This window comes from Trachypithecus francoisi, unplaced genomic scaffold (genome assembly GCF_009764315.1).
Source record: "Trachypithecus francoisi isolate TF-2019V2 unplaced genomic scaffold, Tfra_2.0 Lachesis_group0, whole genome shotgun sequence".
In the NCBI taxonomy this organism is placed as follows: domain Eukaryota; kingdom Metazoa; phylum Chordata; class Mammalia; order Primates; family Cercopithecidae; genus Trachypithecus; species Trachypithecus francoisi.
The window spans coordinates 103,616,332-103,637,196 of record NW_022681453.1 but is presented as its reverse complement, the minus strand read 5'-3'; the positions used below and the strand labels follow the sequence as shown (position 1 = coordinate 103,637,196).

General features: G+C 36.3%; 1 protein-coding gene across 4 annotated transcripts in view; it reads right to left on the bottom strand.

Moving 5' to 3' along the window:
* The window catches only part of GBE1 (1,4-alpha-glucan branching enzyme 1), a 273,155-nt gene that overhangs the window by 134,256 nt on the left and 118,034 nt on the right, over nt 1-20,865 (bottom strand). For all 4 annotated transcript variants that reach the window (XR_004437152.1, XR_004437151.1, XM_033211601.1 and 1 more), the window contains exon 7: nt 20,033-20,242. Coding sequence is in view for 2 of the 4 variants with exons in the window: in XM_033211601.1 (XP_033067492.1) it covers nt 20,033-20,242 (210 nt within the window). In the remaining 2 variants the exon portion in view is untranslated. The remainder of the gene's footprint in view (nt 1-20,032; nt 20,243-20,865) is intronic.

Genomic DNA, 20,865 nt, shown 5'->3' with positions numbered 1-20,865 from the left:
TCATAAAACCAATATATTTCACCTACTTTTTTATTATATCAGATAAATTACCCCTGCATTTTTCTAAGAACCCTATCAGCTCAATCCCATCAGCTGAACTATCACCTACCTTAAAAGAAACTTTTTGACTTTTGACCTCATTCCAGTTAACCCACTTTTCTACTACTTTTTAAAGAATATCCTCTCTATATACATAAAACTTTTCCACACTTGCTGCCTTCACTTTCTTACTTTCCATTTTCTTCTTAACCCATCTGAATCAGAATTTCAGCCCAACCATTCCAACAAAACCATTTTGAGTCCAAATAAATGACCATCATGCTAAATCAATGGTCAATTCTCAATCCTCATCTAAATTAAACTCTGCAAATGCAGCTGGCATTTTGAGCACTAACTCCTTCCAAAACATGCTTATTTAAATAGGTCCTCCCGTTTCACCTGCATATCCTTCTTTATCTTCTTAGCTCCCAGCTTCTGATTTTCTTCCTGACCGCTTTATGAGTAACTTGGGGCTCAGCAGCTCAACCACACCTTTCTTCACACACACTCTTCAGATGATCTGATACAAGCTCATTGCTTTGAGTGCCTTTTAAAAACAGATGATTTCTGACTCAAATTGCCAGTCCGAACTGCTCCACTAAATTCCAAGCTTATATTATCATTATTACTAATATTATTATTATTTTATTTATTTATTTGAGACGGAGTCTCGCTCTGTCTGTCCCCCAGGCTGGAGTGCAGTGGCCGGATCTCAGTTCACTGCAAGCTCCGCCTCCCAGGTTCACGCCATTCTCCTGCCTCAGCCTCCCAAGTAGCTGGGACCACAGGCACCCACCACAATGCCCGGCTAATTTTTTGTATTTTTAGTAGAGACGGGGTTTCACCGTGTTAGCCAGGATGGTCTTGATCTCCTGACCTCGTGATCCGCCCGTCTCCGCCTCCCAAAGTGCTGGGATTACAGGCGTGAGCCACTGCGCAAGGCCAATTCCAGGCTTGTATTTTTAAGTGCCTACTCAATATCTCCACTTATATAGCAAACATGCAACTCACACTTGTGATATCCAAAACTAACCGCTTGATTTTCCCACAAATCGTTCTCCTCCCAGTTCTCCATGGATCTGTGAATGGCTACAGTGTACCTTATGCCAGAAGTCCCATTTTCAGAGGCCTATTTACCTCTTGGTCAAAAACTTAAGAGTTAATTTCCTTCATATACAACCAATCACTCAGCAAGTTTTTTTTGTTTTGTGTTTGTTTGTTTTTGTTTTTGTAAGTTATACTTTCAACATGCACTCTATGTTTAATTTAATTAATTATTAAGGCCCCTGATGTTACTGCACTGATCTAAGACAGCCTCTCACTGGACTTCTGCAATCCAAATATCTTAAATCTGCTCACCACTTTTACATCTGCCCAACATCGCTCTTCCTTCTAGAATTAAAAAAAAAAAAATGATCTTTTCAGTAATGTCATACCATTTCCCTGATCCAAATCTTTAAAAAGCTGTTAAAACAGCTCCCGACCAAACACAGAATAAACTGAATAAAACAGAAGAAAATCATATCTCCTTACAAGGGCCTACAAGGTTTTATACGACCTGACAACTGCCATATTCTCTGGAGTCTCCTGAAATTTTCCCTCACTTACCAATCCATATCTCCTCGCCTTCCTTTCAACACACCAACCCCCATTCCCCCTGCGGGGACTTCACAACTGCTTTTCTCCTCACTGTTTGCTTATTCTCAGAATATGATATTGTACGTCACTTCATTCAGGGCTCTGCTTAAATATCACCTTTTCAGAATGCTTATCTTGACCACACACTAATAGAAGCCACTTTACAACACAACACTGAATATTTCTGGCGGGTTGTCTTTTTCTTCATAGTACTTGCTGCTACCTAGAAATGCACTTTGCATTGTTGGTCTTCCTCACCAAAGTATAGGGCTCTGAGGGTTGGTGTCTCATCTGTTTTCCTCACTGCTTCATTCCCAGGGTTCAGGAAGGTTGGGTGTCCAGTAGGTCCTCAAACTTTTGTTAAATTAGCTAATTTAGCATCTGCCGTATGCCAGACATTATTATTATTATTTGAGACAGGGTTTCACTCTGTCACCAAGGCTGGAGTACAGTGGCACGACCATGGCTCACTGAAACCTCCTGGCCTCACTGCAGCCTCCAGGTTGCCTGGGCTCAGGCAATCTTCCTGCCTCAGCCTCCTGAGTAGCTGGGACTTCAGGTAAGAGCCATCATGCCTGGCTATTTTTGTTTTCATTTTCTTTTATAAAGATGGGGTCTCACTAAGTTGCCCAGGCTGCTCTTGAACCCCTGACCTCAAACAATCTTCCTGTCTTGGCCTCCCAAAGTACGAAAATTACAAGCATGAGCCACAGTGCCTGACCCAGACTTATTTTTAATATAGGATCTGTATTGGTCCATTTTCATGCTGCTATAAAGAACTACCCAAGGCTGGGTAATTTATAAAGGAAAAAGGTTTCATTGACTCACAGTTCCTCATGGCTGGGGAGGCCTCAGGAAACTTACAATCATGGCAGAAGGTGAAGGGGAAGCAAGCACCTTCTTCACAAGGTGGCAGGAAAGAGAAGTGCCAAGCGAAGGAGGACAAGCCCCTTATGAAACCATCAGATCTTGTGAGAACTCACTCACTGTCATGAGCAAATATGGGGGAAACTGCCCCCAAGATTCAGTTACCTCCACCTGGTCTCTCCTTTGACATGTGGAGATTATGGGGATTGTGGAGATTACAATTCAAGATGAGATTTGGGTGAAGACACAGCCTAAGCATACCAGGATTCTCACAAGCGTATTACTTAGGCATCAACATTTGTTTATAAAGCCTCCTGCTCCTAACACGTAATATTCATATATTTAATACAGAAACAGAGTATTCCATACGTATTTTTAAACTAAACCTCTCACTTGCACAGTCTAGAAATGTATATTCTTTCCCGATTGTCTATAAATGTTAGGTGTGTTGAGATTATGAATTGCAGTTATCAGCAAAAAACCAAAATATTAAATAATATATGATCAACAGGTGTAAACTTTTGGACTTTAGATGTGATACACACACATGCATACACACACACATAACATGTAAACAAATAAGAAAATAACCTAGTGGATATTTACATGAGCTAGCTCATATCTATAAGGTAACATAACTTAAAACACACAATACAAGAAGCAGATCTCCACTTTCTACGGGATGTTAACGCATCCTGAAGAAAGAGTGGAAAAGAACCAAGTCTCCTTCTGGTTTGTTCCCAGTGTGTCTGAATTAGCTACATTTATGCTCAAATAGCCTAAAATATTCACATTTCTTAAGGAAACTTTCTAGCAGCAGCCACTTTTTTCTACCTGCTAAAATAATCAGTGCAGCAGGGAAAAGAGCCAACCACAGGGAAGACAAAGAGGAGGGCCCTAAAATACAACCAGGGCTCCACTTTTCCTGACACAGATTCAGATCCCTCCCCGCCTCAGAACCCTGCCTGCCCTCATGTTATTGGGGGGAGGGGGGAAGGGGGATGAGGGGGAGACAGAAAGGGAGAGGGAGAAGGAGAGGGAGAGGGAGTGAGGCCACGGAGGGAAGACAAACAAAGAAACCAACAACAGAATGCTTCACTCCGGCCTTGATAGGAGATATTTTCGGGTCTTTATCAGTTAAGAGAATACTATCTAAGAGTCTAGACACTACTGATAGCTTCTTCTCAGGATATTTGATTCTGACATTCCTACTTTTGAATTGGTTAAGCTCTTTTAATATTTTACACTTCAATCACTGGAGGCACCTGGAGTCAGTAAATTAAGACTTTTAGAAAGAACATAGAGACAACTATTCCCTTACATCTTTCCTCAAATTGATAAGTACCAACAAAAAATAAAATCCTGGGCTTTTTTTTTTTTTCTTTTTTTTTTTTTAGACTGTGTCTCACCCTGTTGCCCAGGCTGGAGTGCAGTGGCATGATCATAGATCACTGCAGCCTCGGACTCCTGGGCTCAAGCAATCCTCCCATCTCAGCCTCCCAAGTATCAAAGACTACAGGCATGCACCACTAGGCTCAGGTAATTTCATTTTAATTTTGTTGTAGAGACAGGGTTTTGCTGTGTTACCTAGGGTGGTCTTAAACTCCAGTGCGTAAGTGATTCTGCCACCTCAGCCTCCCAAAGTGCTGAGATTACAGGAGAGTCACCACGCCTGACCCTGACTGTAATTGTTGGTTTTTGGCTATCTTCTTTCAAATATCACAAAGCTCAGTCACCAAATGTACAGCTGGTATCAATTGGAGTATGGGGAGAAAGGGGAAGGGAATGAGGAAGAATGAGAAGGAGAGGAAGAAAGGCAGCCAGAGAAACTTCTGACGGGCTGATGAGGAAAGGCTGAAATTGTGTTTTAATTTAAAAAGTGCAATTACTGAAGCAGGTTGCGCTATTATCTTCTGCTAGAGAAATAACCATAAAGAGACTTCATTTCCTTAACTTGTATGTTGTAAATAAATAGTACTACATTTTGATGTTACTTTCCGGGTGGTAAGATTTCAATCAAGTAAACAACAAAACAATGCCAGCACTGCTCAGTAAGGAGCAGCTCACAGCTCAGAAACAGCAGAGCCTGAATGCCAAAGCGCACCTATTCTAATTTCACTCCCTCACGAGTTCATGCTATCATCACTCTATCTGTATCGGTTAAGGCAGTAGTAAAACATTTCATTTTCTTTCAAGGACATAAGGTTCAAACAGGATGTTCTTTGCAAAACAAAAGTAAAATGACCATTAACAATGTTTATCATACAGATTTTACATATGTACACTTATGCAATGGAATAGCTCCTAAAGGTGAAAGTCAAAAGAAAAATAGGTAAGTTGTAAGTATTTCAGAATATAAAATGCAAAGACAATCACAACTTTTAACTACAGATTATAAATAAGTGAAGAGGAAAGCCTTGAGCAAGCATTCCCGACAAACTGATGTTAGACTGGCGAAGACAAGAAGGGGCTTTTACACTGAGGACCAGAAAACAAACCGGAGATGGATACCAGGGAAACACTGCAGACAAAAAAAAAAAAAGCATGCACAACAGCCCCAGTGCCGGAAAAGCACTACAGTGACTAGAGTTTAGTAAGCAAGAGAAAAAGGATGTCAAGATGAGACTAGAGCCAGATCCTTGAAAACCCCTTAAGCCATGTTCAGACTCCTTTAACGTGCTTCAAGGTCAAATACATTTGAAAAATGAAGTATTATTGTATAGCACTTACTTGGAGATTCAAAATGCATATTAGCTAATCAGATCCCAAGAATTTTGATTCTAAAGAAAGGTGCTCAATATGATTTAATGTGGGGTGTTCCAACTGTATTTGAGCACCGAACACCTTCACGTACTACACTTCCTGATTTCCTGCTGAGCTTTCCTCCTTAGTGGATTATTTCCCACTTTCCCAAAGAAGTTAAATGGAACAAAGAGCTATAATAAACCTGGATGCCACTGTTCACTGGCATGTTCACTTCTTGAATGAAGTGAAACACCATTTTCTATATCTGCGTATAAAAGGACCTAAGCTATTCAAAAAGTATTACTTCAAAAAATAATGGGCTTCATTTCTACTCATCTGGACAAACTTTTGACAGTCTTGCAGACTTGCAAACTTTTGACAGAACTCTTGCAGGTTCTGAGGTACTTGCTTAAGGAAGAGGATTGTAAGATCTATATTCTAATTTGGAAGAACTAGCACAAATGTATTCATTTATTTATTCATTCAACAAATCTGTGTTTAAATGTGTCACGCACCATTCCAGTCCTGAGGAATAAAGCGGGAAACAAGATAAACATGGTCTTTGCCCTGCTGAAACTTGTATTGTTGGCTTAGTATAAAGGAGAAAAGCAATCTAAACATAATAATAACGCAATCCAATAACTGGTATAATAAAACACATACTCACATGGAAGAGAACAAAGAGTGGAGGTGAATAATAACAGAATTTTTAACACAGGGTGGGGAGTAAGAAAGAGAACCCGGATTTGAAAAATCATGTGGAAGCGAAATAAAGAGGGGAGGAATTGTAACAGTTAAATGATTGTATGTTGTTTATATGATACATCAATTCGAGCTCAACGGAGAAGTCTAATTTTAGAATAAACCACGGCAGTTAAAAGAAACAGTACTAATTCTTATAATATGCCAAGAACTGTTATAAGAAAATTATATATTATATATATATTTGCTGTTGTTGTTGTTGTTATTTCTACTTTGTCACCCAGGCTGGAACGCAGTGGGCAGTGGTGCAATCATACCTCACTGTAACTTCAAACTCTTGGCCTCCAGTGATCCTCCCACCTAAGCCTCCAAAGCATGGGGGCAACAGGCTAGGATTACAGGAGTGAGCCACATTGCTTGGCCACACATTTTTAATCTTTTAAATCTTATAATAGCTCCATGAGGTAGGCACCCTTTAAATTAGTATTTTAAAGAAGAATCTCAGACACAGAGAGTTTACGTGACTTGCCCACTCCAAATCAGAGATAGGGAGGGGCCATTTGTTCCAGAGGCTTTTATGACAATTCCACTCCCCTTTCAGACTCAGGCGGCCCTCCTATATGTATCTTCAACTATCAATATGTCACCCTGGGTTGCATTAGCATACATATTGTGTATCATCCTCTTTAGACTTTTCATTTCCTGAAAAAGGGGCCATGTCTTTCTCTTCTTCAAGGTGACCAGGTGCAGCATAGTCTCTACAACAAAAAGGTACTGAATTCTTGAAAGAATGAATATCATGGCCATGAAGGAGAACTCAGGAAAAGCATAAAGATAAGAACATGAAGAAGATCCTAGATGGAATCTTGTGGACTCTAACAGTGAGAGCAAGAGCTCTGGGAAATCTGAAAACTGATTTATTCATGAGATCACTGTGGAATAATGGCAAATGATAGAAATCAAACATTCTGATCAGAGTTAGGCAAAATGCCAAAGAGCCAGTAATGAGTTTCTTCATTACTGCTAACATTGTTTTCTCTATGTAAATGATCATGTCATATTTACAAAATTTAATTAATGAAACTTCTTTGAAAATTCATGACAAAACTCAATTGAATAGTCTATTTCACCACATATTTATATATTCTACCCATTATTTAAGCAAATAGCCTACCCTTTAAAATATAAAGGAGAAAGAACAATTGCATATATATGTATATATGAACAACAGAGTATATTACTAAATTATTTATCTCATCTTAATCCCAGGATAACTAAATTTTATACAACTAATTCATTCATCCTAATTCACTTCTGCCTGAGTCATATTTGAGAGGCAAAAACAAGCCAGAATAATCACTTACATGTGTTTACTGGCTGACAAATTGGTGATTTTACTGAGAGTTGTATAAAGCAATTCTTGGCAATTGATTAATAATTAGTCACTATTTTGTTTAAGTTACATGTCTAATTTCTTGTGAAAGAGACATTTAGTACTTTTCATAAAACATATACTTTTTTAGTTTATTGCTACTAAAAGTGTTTATTGAAAAATAAAATGTTATTATAACCACCTAACTCAATAAATGGACATAGATTTACCCAATGTAATGATTACAAAGCCATAACAGCAAGAGCCTTCAGACTACTTGCTATACTTGTGTCATTCAATGCAATTCACATGGGGCTACTGAGCCCTGGAAACCTGGCTAGGGAGGCTGGAAAACTGGATGTTTAATTGTATTTTATATTGATGTAGATTCAAAAACTGACACTCATTGCCATTACTGCAAAACTTAAGTATGTTTGAAATAATTCAGGTAGATGAATCAACTTTTTGCTGTAAAATTATGAATATTAAATACATATCAAGTATTTCTGATGAAAACTTAACATCCAAATTGAGATGTGCTCTAAGTGCAAAATATACACCAAATTTCAAAAACTTAATACCTCTAAAATATGTAAAATATCTTGTTTCTCAACTGATTTTTACATTTGTTTACTACTGATTACGTGTTGAAATAATACTTTAAACACATAATCAATAGAGTTAAACTAGTCAATATTATAGAAAATAGCTTAGGCGTTACATGAAAAAAATTTCACCTAACTCCATTATTGAAAAAGACAAAAAATTTTGATTCAGAGTAAATGTTCTGAGAATAAAATCCTGTTTTCCTCTCAGAAAAGAGCATCATAAAACAGGATCCTAAGAAATACGTAAGACTTTCCCTAGGCTGTGCATGATGGCTCATGCCTGTAATCCTAGCACTTTCAGAGGCTGAAGTGGGAGGATCACTTGAGCTATGCAGGTAGAGACCAGCCTGGGCAACACAGTAAGGCCGCATCTCTACAAAAAATAAAAATAATTAGCCAGGCATGGTGGCATTTGCCATTGGTCCTAGCTACTCAGTAGGCTTAGGTGGGAGGATTGCTTGGGTATGGGAGGTCAAGGCTGTCATGAGCCATGATTGTGCACCACTGCACTCCAGCCTGGGCAACAGAGGGATACTCTGTCTTTAAAAAGAAAAAAAAAAAAAAAGATATTCCCTGATATAAAATGCAAAATAAGCAAGGTAGTCAATTCAGTAACTGATTAGTAATATGCCTTTGGCACCTGCACATTTAAAACATAAGTGGAGGAATGCTTCATTTATTCGACATTGGAGGGAAACAAAGTAGTCCACATAAAATCTACACAGTAATCTTTCATTAAAACACAGTAGACAGGTAACTTTAACTTAATCCCTAAAACAACATTTAAAAATTTAACAATGACCAGGCATGGTGGCTCACACCTGTAATCCCAGCAATTTGGGAGGCCGAGGTGGGCAGATCACAAGGTCAGGAGATCGAAACTATCCTGGTCAACATGGTGAAACCCCATCTCTACTAAAATACAAAAAAAAAAAAAAAAAAGTAGCCGATTGTGGTGGTGTGCACCTGTAGTCGCAGGTACTCAGAAGGCTGAGGCAGCAGAATCCCTTGAACCTGGGAGGCAGAGATTGCAGTAAGCCGAGATTGCACCACTGCACTATAGCCTGGCGACAGAGCAAGGCTCTGTCTCAAAAAAAATAAATAAATAAATAAATAAATAAATAATAAAAATTTTTAGTGGAAACACTTTGAAATTATATTTTACTTTTTCAAATTATACTTTAAGTTCTGGGATACATGTGCAAAATGTGCAGGTTTGATACATAGGTATACATGTGCCTTGGTGGTTTTATATACCCATCAACCTGTCATCTACATCAGGTATTTCTCCTAATGCTATCCCTGCCCTTGTCCCCCACCCCCGAACAGACCCTGGGGTGTGATGCTCCCCTCTCTATCCTCATATGTTCTCCTTGTTTGACTCCCACTTATGAGTGAGAACATGCAGTGTTTGGTTTTCTGTTTCTGTGTTAGTTTGCTGAGAATGATGGCTTCCAGCTTCATCCACGTCCCTGTAAAGAATATGAACTAACTCTTTTTTATGGCTGCACAGTATTCCATGGTGTGTATGTGCCACATTTTCTTTATCCAGTCTAACACTGACGGACATTTGGTTTGGTTCCAAGTTGGCTATTGTGAATAGTGCTGCAATAAACATACGTGGGCATGTGTCTTTATAGTAGAATGATCTATCCATCTGACAAAGAGCTAATACCCAGAATCTACAAGGAACTTAAACAAATTTACAAGAAAAAAACAAACAACCCCATCAAAAAGTGGGTGAAGGATAGGAACAGACACTTTTCAAAAGAAGACATTTATGTGGCCAATAAAGATGGGGAAAAAAAAAGCTCATCACTGGTCATTAGAGAAATGCAAATCAAAACCACAATGAGATACCATCTCACACCAGTCAGAAAGGTGATCATTAAAAAGCCAGGAAACAACAGATGCTGGAGAGGATGTGGAGAAATAGGAAGGCTTTTACACTGCAGGTGGGAGTGTAAATTAGTTCAACCATTGTGGAAGACAGTGTGGCAATTCCTCAAGGATCTAGAACTAGAAATACCATTTGACTCAGCAATCCCATTCCTAGGTATATACCCAAAGGATTATATATTTTGCTTTTTCCTGGCATCTTAAAAGAAATTTTGAACATGAAGTTTTTTTTTAATGACTCAGACTCATTATCATCAATTATTACACTATACTGCAGTCTAACGATGCCCCGAGGGACAATTACACTATGCGGAGCTGTTTGCCGCTGCACCTAAGTGGCCTTAGAATGCTGTGCATTCGGTTTTGGTTTCTGACCTTGATGCATTTTCTCTTTCTTCCATTGTTTTTAGCAGTGACTTCTCAATACTGTTAGATGTTGATCACAATTGGTCAGTTCCACAATTATTCTTAATTTTGTCCTTCTACCAAAAAACAGCTTGACATCCTTTTAAAAATAGTGTGATACAACAATGAACAAATATCCATAAACATTATGGTACACATTTTGGCTCCTGAAAAAAATACTATTACTTGTTTTCATGCTTGTAGTTGTGTTTCAGAGAATGAGGCTGGCTAGGAAGTCTGACCACCGACAATCATGACAAGGATATTGCGATGATAGTGACAATGACAATTACCGCAACTAACCGAGACACTGGGGGAAGTGTGTAACGAGCTCTTCACAATTATATGAGGTAGATAAACTATAATCTTATTAATATTTTACGGGGGGGAAATTAAACTTAAACTTAGAAAGATTAATCTGGCTGTGGTTACATGCTAGTAAGTGGTGAACTGCTACTTGAGCCCAGGCCTACACCGATTCTCTATACTCCCTGTAAGATCAGTATCTATATTTATATTTTAAAAAACAAATTAATGGCAACTCAGATGCAAAGCATTAAAAGAAACCAGGTTTCCAAATTTTAACTATGTAGATTTATTTAATAAATTTGTATTTTGCTTTACTGAGCCTGATATTAAATGACACTTATTTTGTTTATTCCTCTACTACTTAAAATCAAGGAGACATTACACAATTTTGCTAAGCAATAATATCATACTAATAGTTGAGGTTTATAAAATTATCATTGCTAATTCAAAATAAATTGAGTATTAATACTGTATTTAAGCTATGAAGTTACAGCTGTCCTTATTAGATTTGACTTACTGCTTAATTTATTTGGTAGTTTGGTAGAATCTGATTCGTTGTGCGTCTCCTAAGGCACATTTTGAAACCCAGACATAGCCTTAGTGACTGGTTTTTATCCATCCTGCATGTATGTTGCTTTGGTATGCACAGTGAATGAACACTTTAAACTAATTGTATGAGATTTTAACATGTGGAGGTTTCATATAAAATGTGGGTTCCTGACTTAAATAACCAGAAGATGTGGCTCCATGGGTGCACATTCTCAACACGAAAGCCACTGACAATTGTATTCCAAATGGTTTGTGAATGGCAGCCACCTCGGAGGAGATCCGTTTGCCAGGTTGCCAGTAAGAACCACCTGGCCTGCTTCTCTCGGTTACCGCCCTCGTTTGCGAGTCCTGCTTTTATCCTTTAGTAAAACTCTGAAAGTATAACTCCAAACTTTCCATGATATTCTATATTCTAGCTTGTTGCACATTTTCAATTGTGTGATTTTATGCAGTCTGAACCACTGCCCTATGCACATAAATAATAGCATTATGAGTTCTTTCTACATGAAACTGAAACTCAAATGTAAGCAGCTTGTTTCAAGAGCAGAGAGGTAAAGATCATCCAATTCTAAAACCACCCACCTTATATTGTGTATTAAATCATCAATTAATCTTAATTCTATATAGTATACATGATTATTGCTATTATTCATGTTGTAATTAGTATTTGGGGGGAAACATCTTGTGTTGCTTTCTTCACCGTATTCAGTACTAAAGAACAGGAATCTATCGTATCACTTTGCAGTGTTGCCTCTATGGCAAGCATGATGGTGAAAAGTTTATGAGAGAGAGAGAGAGAAAGAGAGATCAAGAGACAGGGGAAAAGGACAGGTATTTTACTGCAAATAAAATAGATTCCATGAGACACAATAAATTATTAAATTTCCTTTCACATTTAATATGGAAACAACAAATATTAACTAAAATTAAAAAATAAACAACTATTCCAAATGTCACATGGTGGGAAAGACAATGGAGAAAAGTTAGTGAAGGAACATGTGACAGGGAAGCACAGGAGGGACTGGATGAATTATTTTATATCAAGTGGTCTGAGAAGCATGTAAAGCACCTAATGCTTCAAAATTGCATGAATGAACGTAAGATAGTAACCATCATGAATATCATAATTTCACAAAGACAAGAGGAACCCACCTGGACAGCTCATCGGCCTCCTTCACTACTCTTAACACGGTGTTAAGAGCACAGCTCCAGTCTCAGAAAAGTTGGCTACCATGCTGTTTTGTTTCCTAAAGCACTACGAGAAAATGTAACTGTAACTGCCCCCAAGTTTTCCTGATGCGTTGAGTGGACACAATTTGAAAGGGTATACGGTAAAAGTCTTATCTTGGGGAGACAGTTAAACCCAGAAGTAGACAACGAACCAAATCCTGTGGCTATTGGCTTCTCTTGCATATGGTGAAAGAAACAGAAGGAAGAGCAAAGATCCAAGTTACAACTCAGTAGTGATGATTCAACATTATACAATGTGGATGGGAAATGGAAAAGTTAGATAAAAATCTGCCTGATCACTAATCTAAGCTAATGGGAATAAGGTCCTCAAAGACGAATAATTTTGTATTACTTATATATGGAAGCTTTCAAAATTATAAGAAATACCTATATTTTCTGAAAGTAAGTGGCTCAATATGAGTTACTTATTTATCTGCAGCATAACACTAAGGAAATCATTCAGCTAGAAAACCATGAAATATCTCTTCATAACTTCAAAACTGCTAGTCCATTCTGTAGAAAACAGACATGCTTAAACAAGCTGTTTTGTTATACCCAGACAAAAACAGAAAAATTGATTTTTTCCCACTTTTAACCTGCTTATTTTAAAAGGTCATAAAACCATTATTACTATAGATCCCACATAATTCTCAGACTTAAATGGTAATCACTTGAATAGGGACCTTAAGACCATTTTCACAAGCACGCACCAACCACTGTTTCAAGCGAAAGAGAAGAAAACAGAGAGATGTTTTAGGGCAATGAGCAGCATTTAAACTTAAGGTAAACTACCCAGTAGAACTGTCCTACTTCAGCATAAGTCTGAATTTGAGAAGGTGAACGTTATAGGTGAGTCAGACATAAATACTCAAGATACTTTCAAAATATCCCTGTGCACCTAAATTTTAGGCTTGTGGGGAATAAACGAGGCAGATAATACCAGGAACCAAGTTTATACAAAGACGGTAAATCCTTACTCCTGTGCTACACTCTGCATCAATAGAAACTTTTCTGCTAGACTGAGTAATCTCATAAACCCCATGAGAAGCTATATTTCTACCATTCAAACTCAAATCCAGACAGATTAGACTGATATAGCAACTTTCTTAATCTCTTTTACAGAAGAGAATTAGTCTGTCTGAATTTTGAAGCTAACTCTACTTTATTTGAAAGAGTAGTAGATTTAACTGTTCTCCTTAATCAAGCTGAAATAAGATTCCGGTTTTAACAAGGAATAAATGCTGAAAGGGAAAGAAAAACTACTAAGAAAAAAAGAAGACTTTTAATGGGACACCCAATACTCTCAAAAGTTATTAACAATCATACTGTGAGATTATAATATTCTCAATGAAGAACAGGCTATAAGTTACTGCTTAGTTTTTACTGTCTGACTCCCTTTGGAATAGTTAGCTGTTTGCTAAACTATGTCCAAAATGTCTTTTAATCATTCATCATTTGTTTCTCGGCTTTTTTTTTTTTTTGAAAAGGAGTTTTGCTGTTGTTGTCCAGGCTGGAGTGCAATGGTGCAATCTTGGCTCACTGCAACCTCCGCCTCCCAGGTTCAAGCAATTCTCCTGCCTCAGCCTCCCAAGTACGTGGGATTACAGGCATGCACCACCACATCCGGCTAATTTTCTAGAGACAGGGTTTCTCCATATTGGTCAGGCTGGTTTCAAACTCCCAACCTCAGGTGACCGCCCTCCTTGGCCTCCCAAAATCCCGGGATTACAGGTGTGAGCCACCATGTCCAGCCATCATTTGTTTCAATAAAGCATATAAGGCAGGTGTTTATACGCCTAAAAAGATGCTATATTACTTCAATTATAAAAAAAAAAATTCAGTGCTTTGAAATCTATCCAGTGAAATTAAAAACAAATACATTAGCTCTCCCTTATTTTTAGTAGATACAGTCCAAGACTGCTAGTGGATGCCTGAAACCATGGATAATACCAAACACTATATACACTGTGTCTTTACATATATATACCTATGATAAACTTTTATGTATAAATTAGGCACAATAAGAGATTAACAATAACTAATAAAATAGAACAATTATAACAATATACTGTAATAAAATGTATGTGAATATCTTTCTCTCAAAATATTGTACTGTACTCACTCTTATTCTTGCGATGCTATGAAGATGATACAATGCCTACATGACAAAATGAAGTGAGGTGAATGACCTCATTGTGACGTAGCATTAGGCTACCATTGAAAACTAATCAAAAATTTATGAACTGATTATTTCTGGAATTTTCCATTTAATATTTTCAGGCTAAAGTACTATGAGTAACTGAAATCACAGAAAGCAAAACCACTGATAAATGGGGGAGCCTACTGTACTCTGAAAGGAGTGATTTTTTTTTAACTCTATCTTTCCAAAATTTCTGACAAACATATGCTCCAAGCATATATACTGACTAATGCATCATAGTATATATCTCTCTCTAACTTTACCAAATAATGCCAAATTGTTTTCAAATGTGGTTGTATACATTTCTCCTTTGTATGCTATTTTTTCTGTATTTTGTTTGTTTGTTTTTGTCATTGGGTGAACTGTTCTTTTTGTAATTCAATGACAAACTCAAAAAGTAGTGCATGGCTTAAAAATCTTCTTAAAAACATTTTAGAGTTTTCCATTCATGTCATGGTTGCTTAGTTTTTAAATAATCTTGCTAATCATGATGGTGTCATATATTCATTTGCTAGTATACTGATGCATAATAATCCTCAAATTAATATTTGTCATTGAGAACTGATTTGGTCATGATGTAATATCCCATATAATTATGCTAAAATCTTGTTTAGAATACTGGCATCTATGGCCACGAGGGTTTACCTCAGGAATGCATGGCTGGCTTACCATTCTACCTCAATTCTAATTAACCACAGAAAAGCCATATGGTAAGGTATCATAGAATAATTACCTCAGACACAAAAATCCACTCTGAGCAGGGAGAACCCGCTGAATTTCCTTCCACACTGTAACTTGTAGAAAACGCCTACCATAGTTAAGAAGCCCCAAATATTATATATAGTGTCTATACTAAGGGTACTTTATTCCACATACTTATGACCCTTAAAAGGCCAACTGGACTCATTTTTGTTTCTGAAAACAACTCTAGTTGCTCAAGAAAAGAGAATATCTTTCAGCCTAACGGTTACCATATTATGAACTAAAGCTGATGAAATGTAACTATATTAATTTTGTGTCCAAACATAAGTTTAAAGAGGAAAAACATGAGCATTAGATCTACTTTGCTATCTCCTTTAGAAGTCAGTATTTTATCTTTGAAAGAAATATTTAACAAACAAAAGATATTCATTTGGAGATCTAGTAATGGTTACGGCATAATAGTTATTTAAACCTAACAAATTTTCATTGTCTTAAACGTGCATTTATATAGTGCCAGAGGAATATGCAAACAGAATTTAAAACTGGGGCCACTACATTATATTCATTATTACTACTTCTAGAAACTCTTGAAACTTATGGGTGACATACTTGTCAGAAAGTTCTCTTTACCAAATAAAGGACAACCCAATCTCTGTTATGAACTGTCATTACTAATTTAGCAAAACTAGAAGGCAGTTCAGCCGAGTAGACAGAAAATTAAAACATGGGCAGCTCCTGATTGGAAATTTATTCATAGCAGGTAATGAAACAGCACAGTCAGGATCTCTGGTATTACTCAGAGTAAGAGATTTAATTCTGATAACTTTGATGATGGCACTTGAATCACAGATTCTAAATGGTGACAGGTTGTGACATATAGATAGGATAAAATGAGCATCAGTAGCATATCTCTACAGAAGCAATTCTATAACATCAATTTTTTCAAACAGTAAATATAATAATTTCAAAAATTATGACAGAAGTTTTCAAAGAAGAGGCTTAGGTCTTAAGCAAGCCATGTGCCATATTTATGTCTCTTTGTCAGTGGGTTATAAAATTAATCAGCCTAACAAATGTAAGGGGTGGAAATATTCATATTTAAAATATGAAATATAAATTGTAGTCTCTGATTTCATCTGAATAGGGAACAAACTCAAAATTACAGGCAGAGTAGCTATTTTATGAAGAGGGTGAAAGTGAAGGATTGGGTTATATATTTATATGCATGTAAGGAATATTCATTAAATGCATTCACATATAGCTAAATACAAGTACGCTGTTCACATTTTTTAAATATAGTTTTTTATTTTGAATTTTGTGTGCCTTTTAAAATTTTCTAATTATCTACAATGGCATTATTTTATAATGAAAGGTGTATTTTTTTTAAAAAAATTGCCTATTTCAGACATAACTCTCTGATATTTCTCATAAGAGAAATATGGTTGAGTAAATAATATTTCCACGTGAACAGGTATTTCAATACATCTCTTTTGAATTTGTAAAGCGGCATATTTGTTGTGTGTGCTTAAAATAACTTAACGCCCCTTCAAAGGGAAGGGTGTTAAGGAATTTTAAGGCTATGTGCAAAAATGTCCATATCTAACAAGTTTTATTAGATAAACTAACAAGTTTTCAAGTTTTCTTGAAACTGTGATTGACCAGTAGCTTTCAGCAGAAATGGCACTCTGCCAGGTTCTAAACCCAGACCATATAAAATGGCAGCTTGCACATCCTGTCTTTTGGGACTGTCACTTTTGTGAGAAAGCCCACGTTGTCTGTGGAGTGGGCTAGGAGGAGAGGAGCTAGGGTCCTCAATCTCACAACCAAGGCTGAGCTCCTAGCTGACAGCACCAACTGTACAGGCCATGTGAGTACCAACTGTAGGCCATGTGAGTGAACCATCCTGAAAGTATATGCCCTGTCCCCTACATGAGCCACCCCAGGTGACACAAGGTGAAGAAAAGAAGAGCAGTCCACACTGAGGTATACCCAAATTGTGAGTTTGGGAACAAAACAAATATTGCTGTTAAGTCACTAAATATTTGGCTTGTTTATTAAGCAGCAATAAATAATCAAAAGAGCAAAGTAGGACTTTGATAATGTATGCTAAGATGTGTTTGTTTAAATGAATTTATATACACTGGCTTTGGAGGATTTTATCCATATTGTTTAATAATGTCATAACTAATTGTGATGGTTAATTGTGATGGTTTATACTGACTGTCAACTTGATCGGATTGAAGGATGCAAGCTATTGTTTCTGGATATGCCCGTGAGGGTGTTGCCAAAGGAGATTAACATTTGAGTCAGTGACTGAGAAAAGCAGACCCACCCTCAATCTGGGTGGGCACCATCTAATCAGCTGCCAGCACAGCCAGAATAAAAGCAGCCAGAGGAACGTGGAAAAACTAGACTAGCTTAGTCTTCCAGCCTCCATCTTTCTCCTGTACTGGATGCTTCCTGTCCTCGAATATCAAATTCCAAGTTCCTCAGCTTTTGGACTCTTGGGACTTTCACCACAGACTAAAGGCTGTACTATTGGACTAGCTTCCTGGCTCTTCAGCTTGCAAATGGCCTACTGTGGGACTTTACCTTGTGACTGTATGAGTCAGTTCTCATCATAAACTCCCCTTGATATACATATAGCTTCATATATATATATATATATATATATATATATATATCCTATTAGTTCTCTCCGCTAGAGAACCCTAATACGTTAATAGTATAAATCTATATAGAAAATACTAATTCTATAAAATGGGAAAAGTTCAATATTGGTCGAATAGAATGGCATGTAGGATAATACAAATGCAATTTAATAAAACTATATTTACAGAGGACTAAGCCTATATGACAGCAGAAAAAAAAAAACAAAATAAACCATATGATGCTTTATTTACCAAAAGCATGCACATGAGAAAGATTAATAGCTAATTCAATAAAAAAGAAGACAAGTATTAAATAACAATGTTGAGTTTGTCTCAATTTCTGTAATAGAAATGTTTTGGAAAACAATGATGTATGATCCCTTTTGTTTAGAAAATTGGCTAAGTTTAAATGCACTTTGGTACAGCAAGGTACACTAGGATAAACACGTGCATAAAATAAAAATGTTGTATAATATAAAAATCCATCCACTTAATGTATTTCTTTTTAAGGTATAGTTCTACAGAATAATTATTTTAAAACATAAAAATCTAACTACGTAATAAATATATTTCTTTCATAAGGCACACTTCTACAAAAGAGTCAACCCTCATTTATCCAAATATAAACCAGAGAGTTCAATTAATTGAATTTCTACTTCTATAAGATTTACTCAATGATGTAATTAGTAGAGTTATGTAATTGCAGTTTTCTGCCAATAAAAGTAAGGACAAAAACCACAATTACTTTTGCACCAACCTAATATATCACAGAATTAATGAAGATTTAGTCTTTTTTATTTGCTATAAATCTGTGGCATAAAAATTAATGTTCAAAAGGTGACATGAATGCAAAATACCTTCATGAGCAAAATTATATTAGCCCCCAAACTCTGCCTCCTTCTATAATAAAAAGCCTGAGAATAAGAATGATTAATCAGTTTGTACCACAGTGAGGCTAGGCCAGGAACCCTGCTACCATCTTGTTTCTTATCTCACCTATTACACTGCCTTATCTGGCATGAGTGTTTCCTGAATGGTATGAAATATAAAATAATGCACAATATCCAGAAACAATGTATGAATTTCCTTCATATGCAAGTCATCTAATTTAGGTTGAAAAATGAGACTTCTTCATTTTATAAAATTATTTGCTGAGACATTTTTCTATATAGCCTATTTTCCAGGTATATTTATGTTTATGTATGTTGCAACACTGGAAAGAAAATTCATTTTTTTCAAAAATACATATACATATATAATTATATATAGTATGTATATAATACATATACATATTTCATATATGTATTATAAAATATGTATATGTATTATAGAAATATATATTATACATTACTTGATACTTTGCTACTTTTTAATATGCTTGACATTTTCATTTTTTCACTTACTATAAATAATAAACACAAGTTCATGGTTTTTTAATTTTTCTTTTTAATTTTTGCCATAAGCTATTTAATCACCTAAAACACCCTTCTCCTTAGATGTTAGAAGAGGTCAGAGATCTGTTTGATCTTAACAAATGGTTTCAACACTAAGCCTTAGTTTATTTATCTATAAGATGGCTATAACAATAGTGTTTACTACATGTAAGTAGAGTTGCTGTGTAGATTAAATAAGATAAAATAGGTAGCTAGTATATTTAAAACACTTGGCACCATATATGAAACATATTATATACTAGTAACTGTTGTTTTATAGTTATAAATTTATTTAGCTGTAATCAAAAGCATGTAATTTTAAGATATGAAGCAATGAAGTAAAATAGCCTACTTAAAACAATGTATTTCTCTAGTAAAAGGAGACTGGCTTGACAAAGTTGCCTTTTAGATAAAAAAAATGATTCACAGCAAAATTTTTAAGTGACCATATAACCAATATATTTTACATGGCATAAGATATGTAAAATTGAAATTTAATGCAATATACCACAAATACATGTGCTATACAAAACAAGGTAAAATCCCCTGTAAAATAAAAATAAATCCAATTAAGAACATTAAGTACCAGTGAGAGAGTACACACACAATGAATTTAGTGAAATTCTTAAAAATTAATCTTAAACAGCAACAATAGAAAACATTTCTATATTGTATGTACCTACCTGGAGTAGGCAAACAATCTGCTATCCCAAAGATCATGAGTCCCTCTAGGTCCAGAATGAAAATAACAGGAATCTGTCCCATCAAACATATTCAATCCATCTGCTGAGTTTTTTGAAGCATGGCTGTGTACCACATCTAAGAGGACTATGATACCCATGGAATGAGCTGTGTCTACCAGTTCTTTCAGCTCTTCAGGTGTTCCATAACGGCTAACAATAAAGAACACAGCAAAAACAAGATTACATCACCTTTAGGGGACATGGTCAATCGTGCATCAACTGCTTCACCATCACAGTACTAGATACTTTAAGTATCCAAGCAGCATGTGATATGATACTTGGATACAACTCAGATTTGCTTCATGTTTGATATTAAGCAAATTTAAAACCATTAAGTTAGAAAATAATTTAAATCAAATTATTAAATCGGGCTATTAAATGTAGATTTATACCCCAACCAAAATTCACATTTTGAGAATGTAAATAATAAAACTCTGCCTCTCTATTCTCAGAGCTTCTGATTTCCACCTGCAAGTAAGTCACTCCTGCTCTCACGTTTGCCCATGCCTTTCAGTGTGTACATCTGAGATTGAGGGGCTCTTCAAGAATTTCTTTGAATATCCACGGTGCCTTGATTGAGGCTATCCCTCCCTCCTGCACTTACTCCAAAAATAGAGTGTCCACAGTTACCAGTGGGCCAAGACAATGTGCCACGTTTGTCACCACGTAAATAAGATGGGTAGCTCACAAGCAGGTGTGTTTGTGTTAAAGGTAGCCCCACAGTCTGAATGAAATAGGTAACAAAAATTACTCACAGAAGAAGGCCTTTCTTA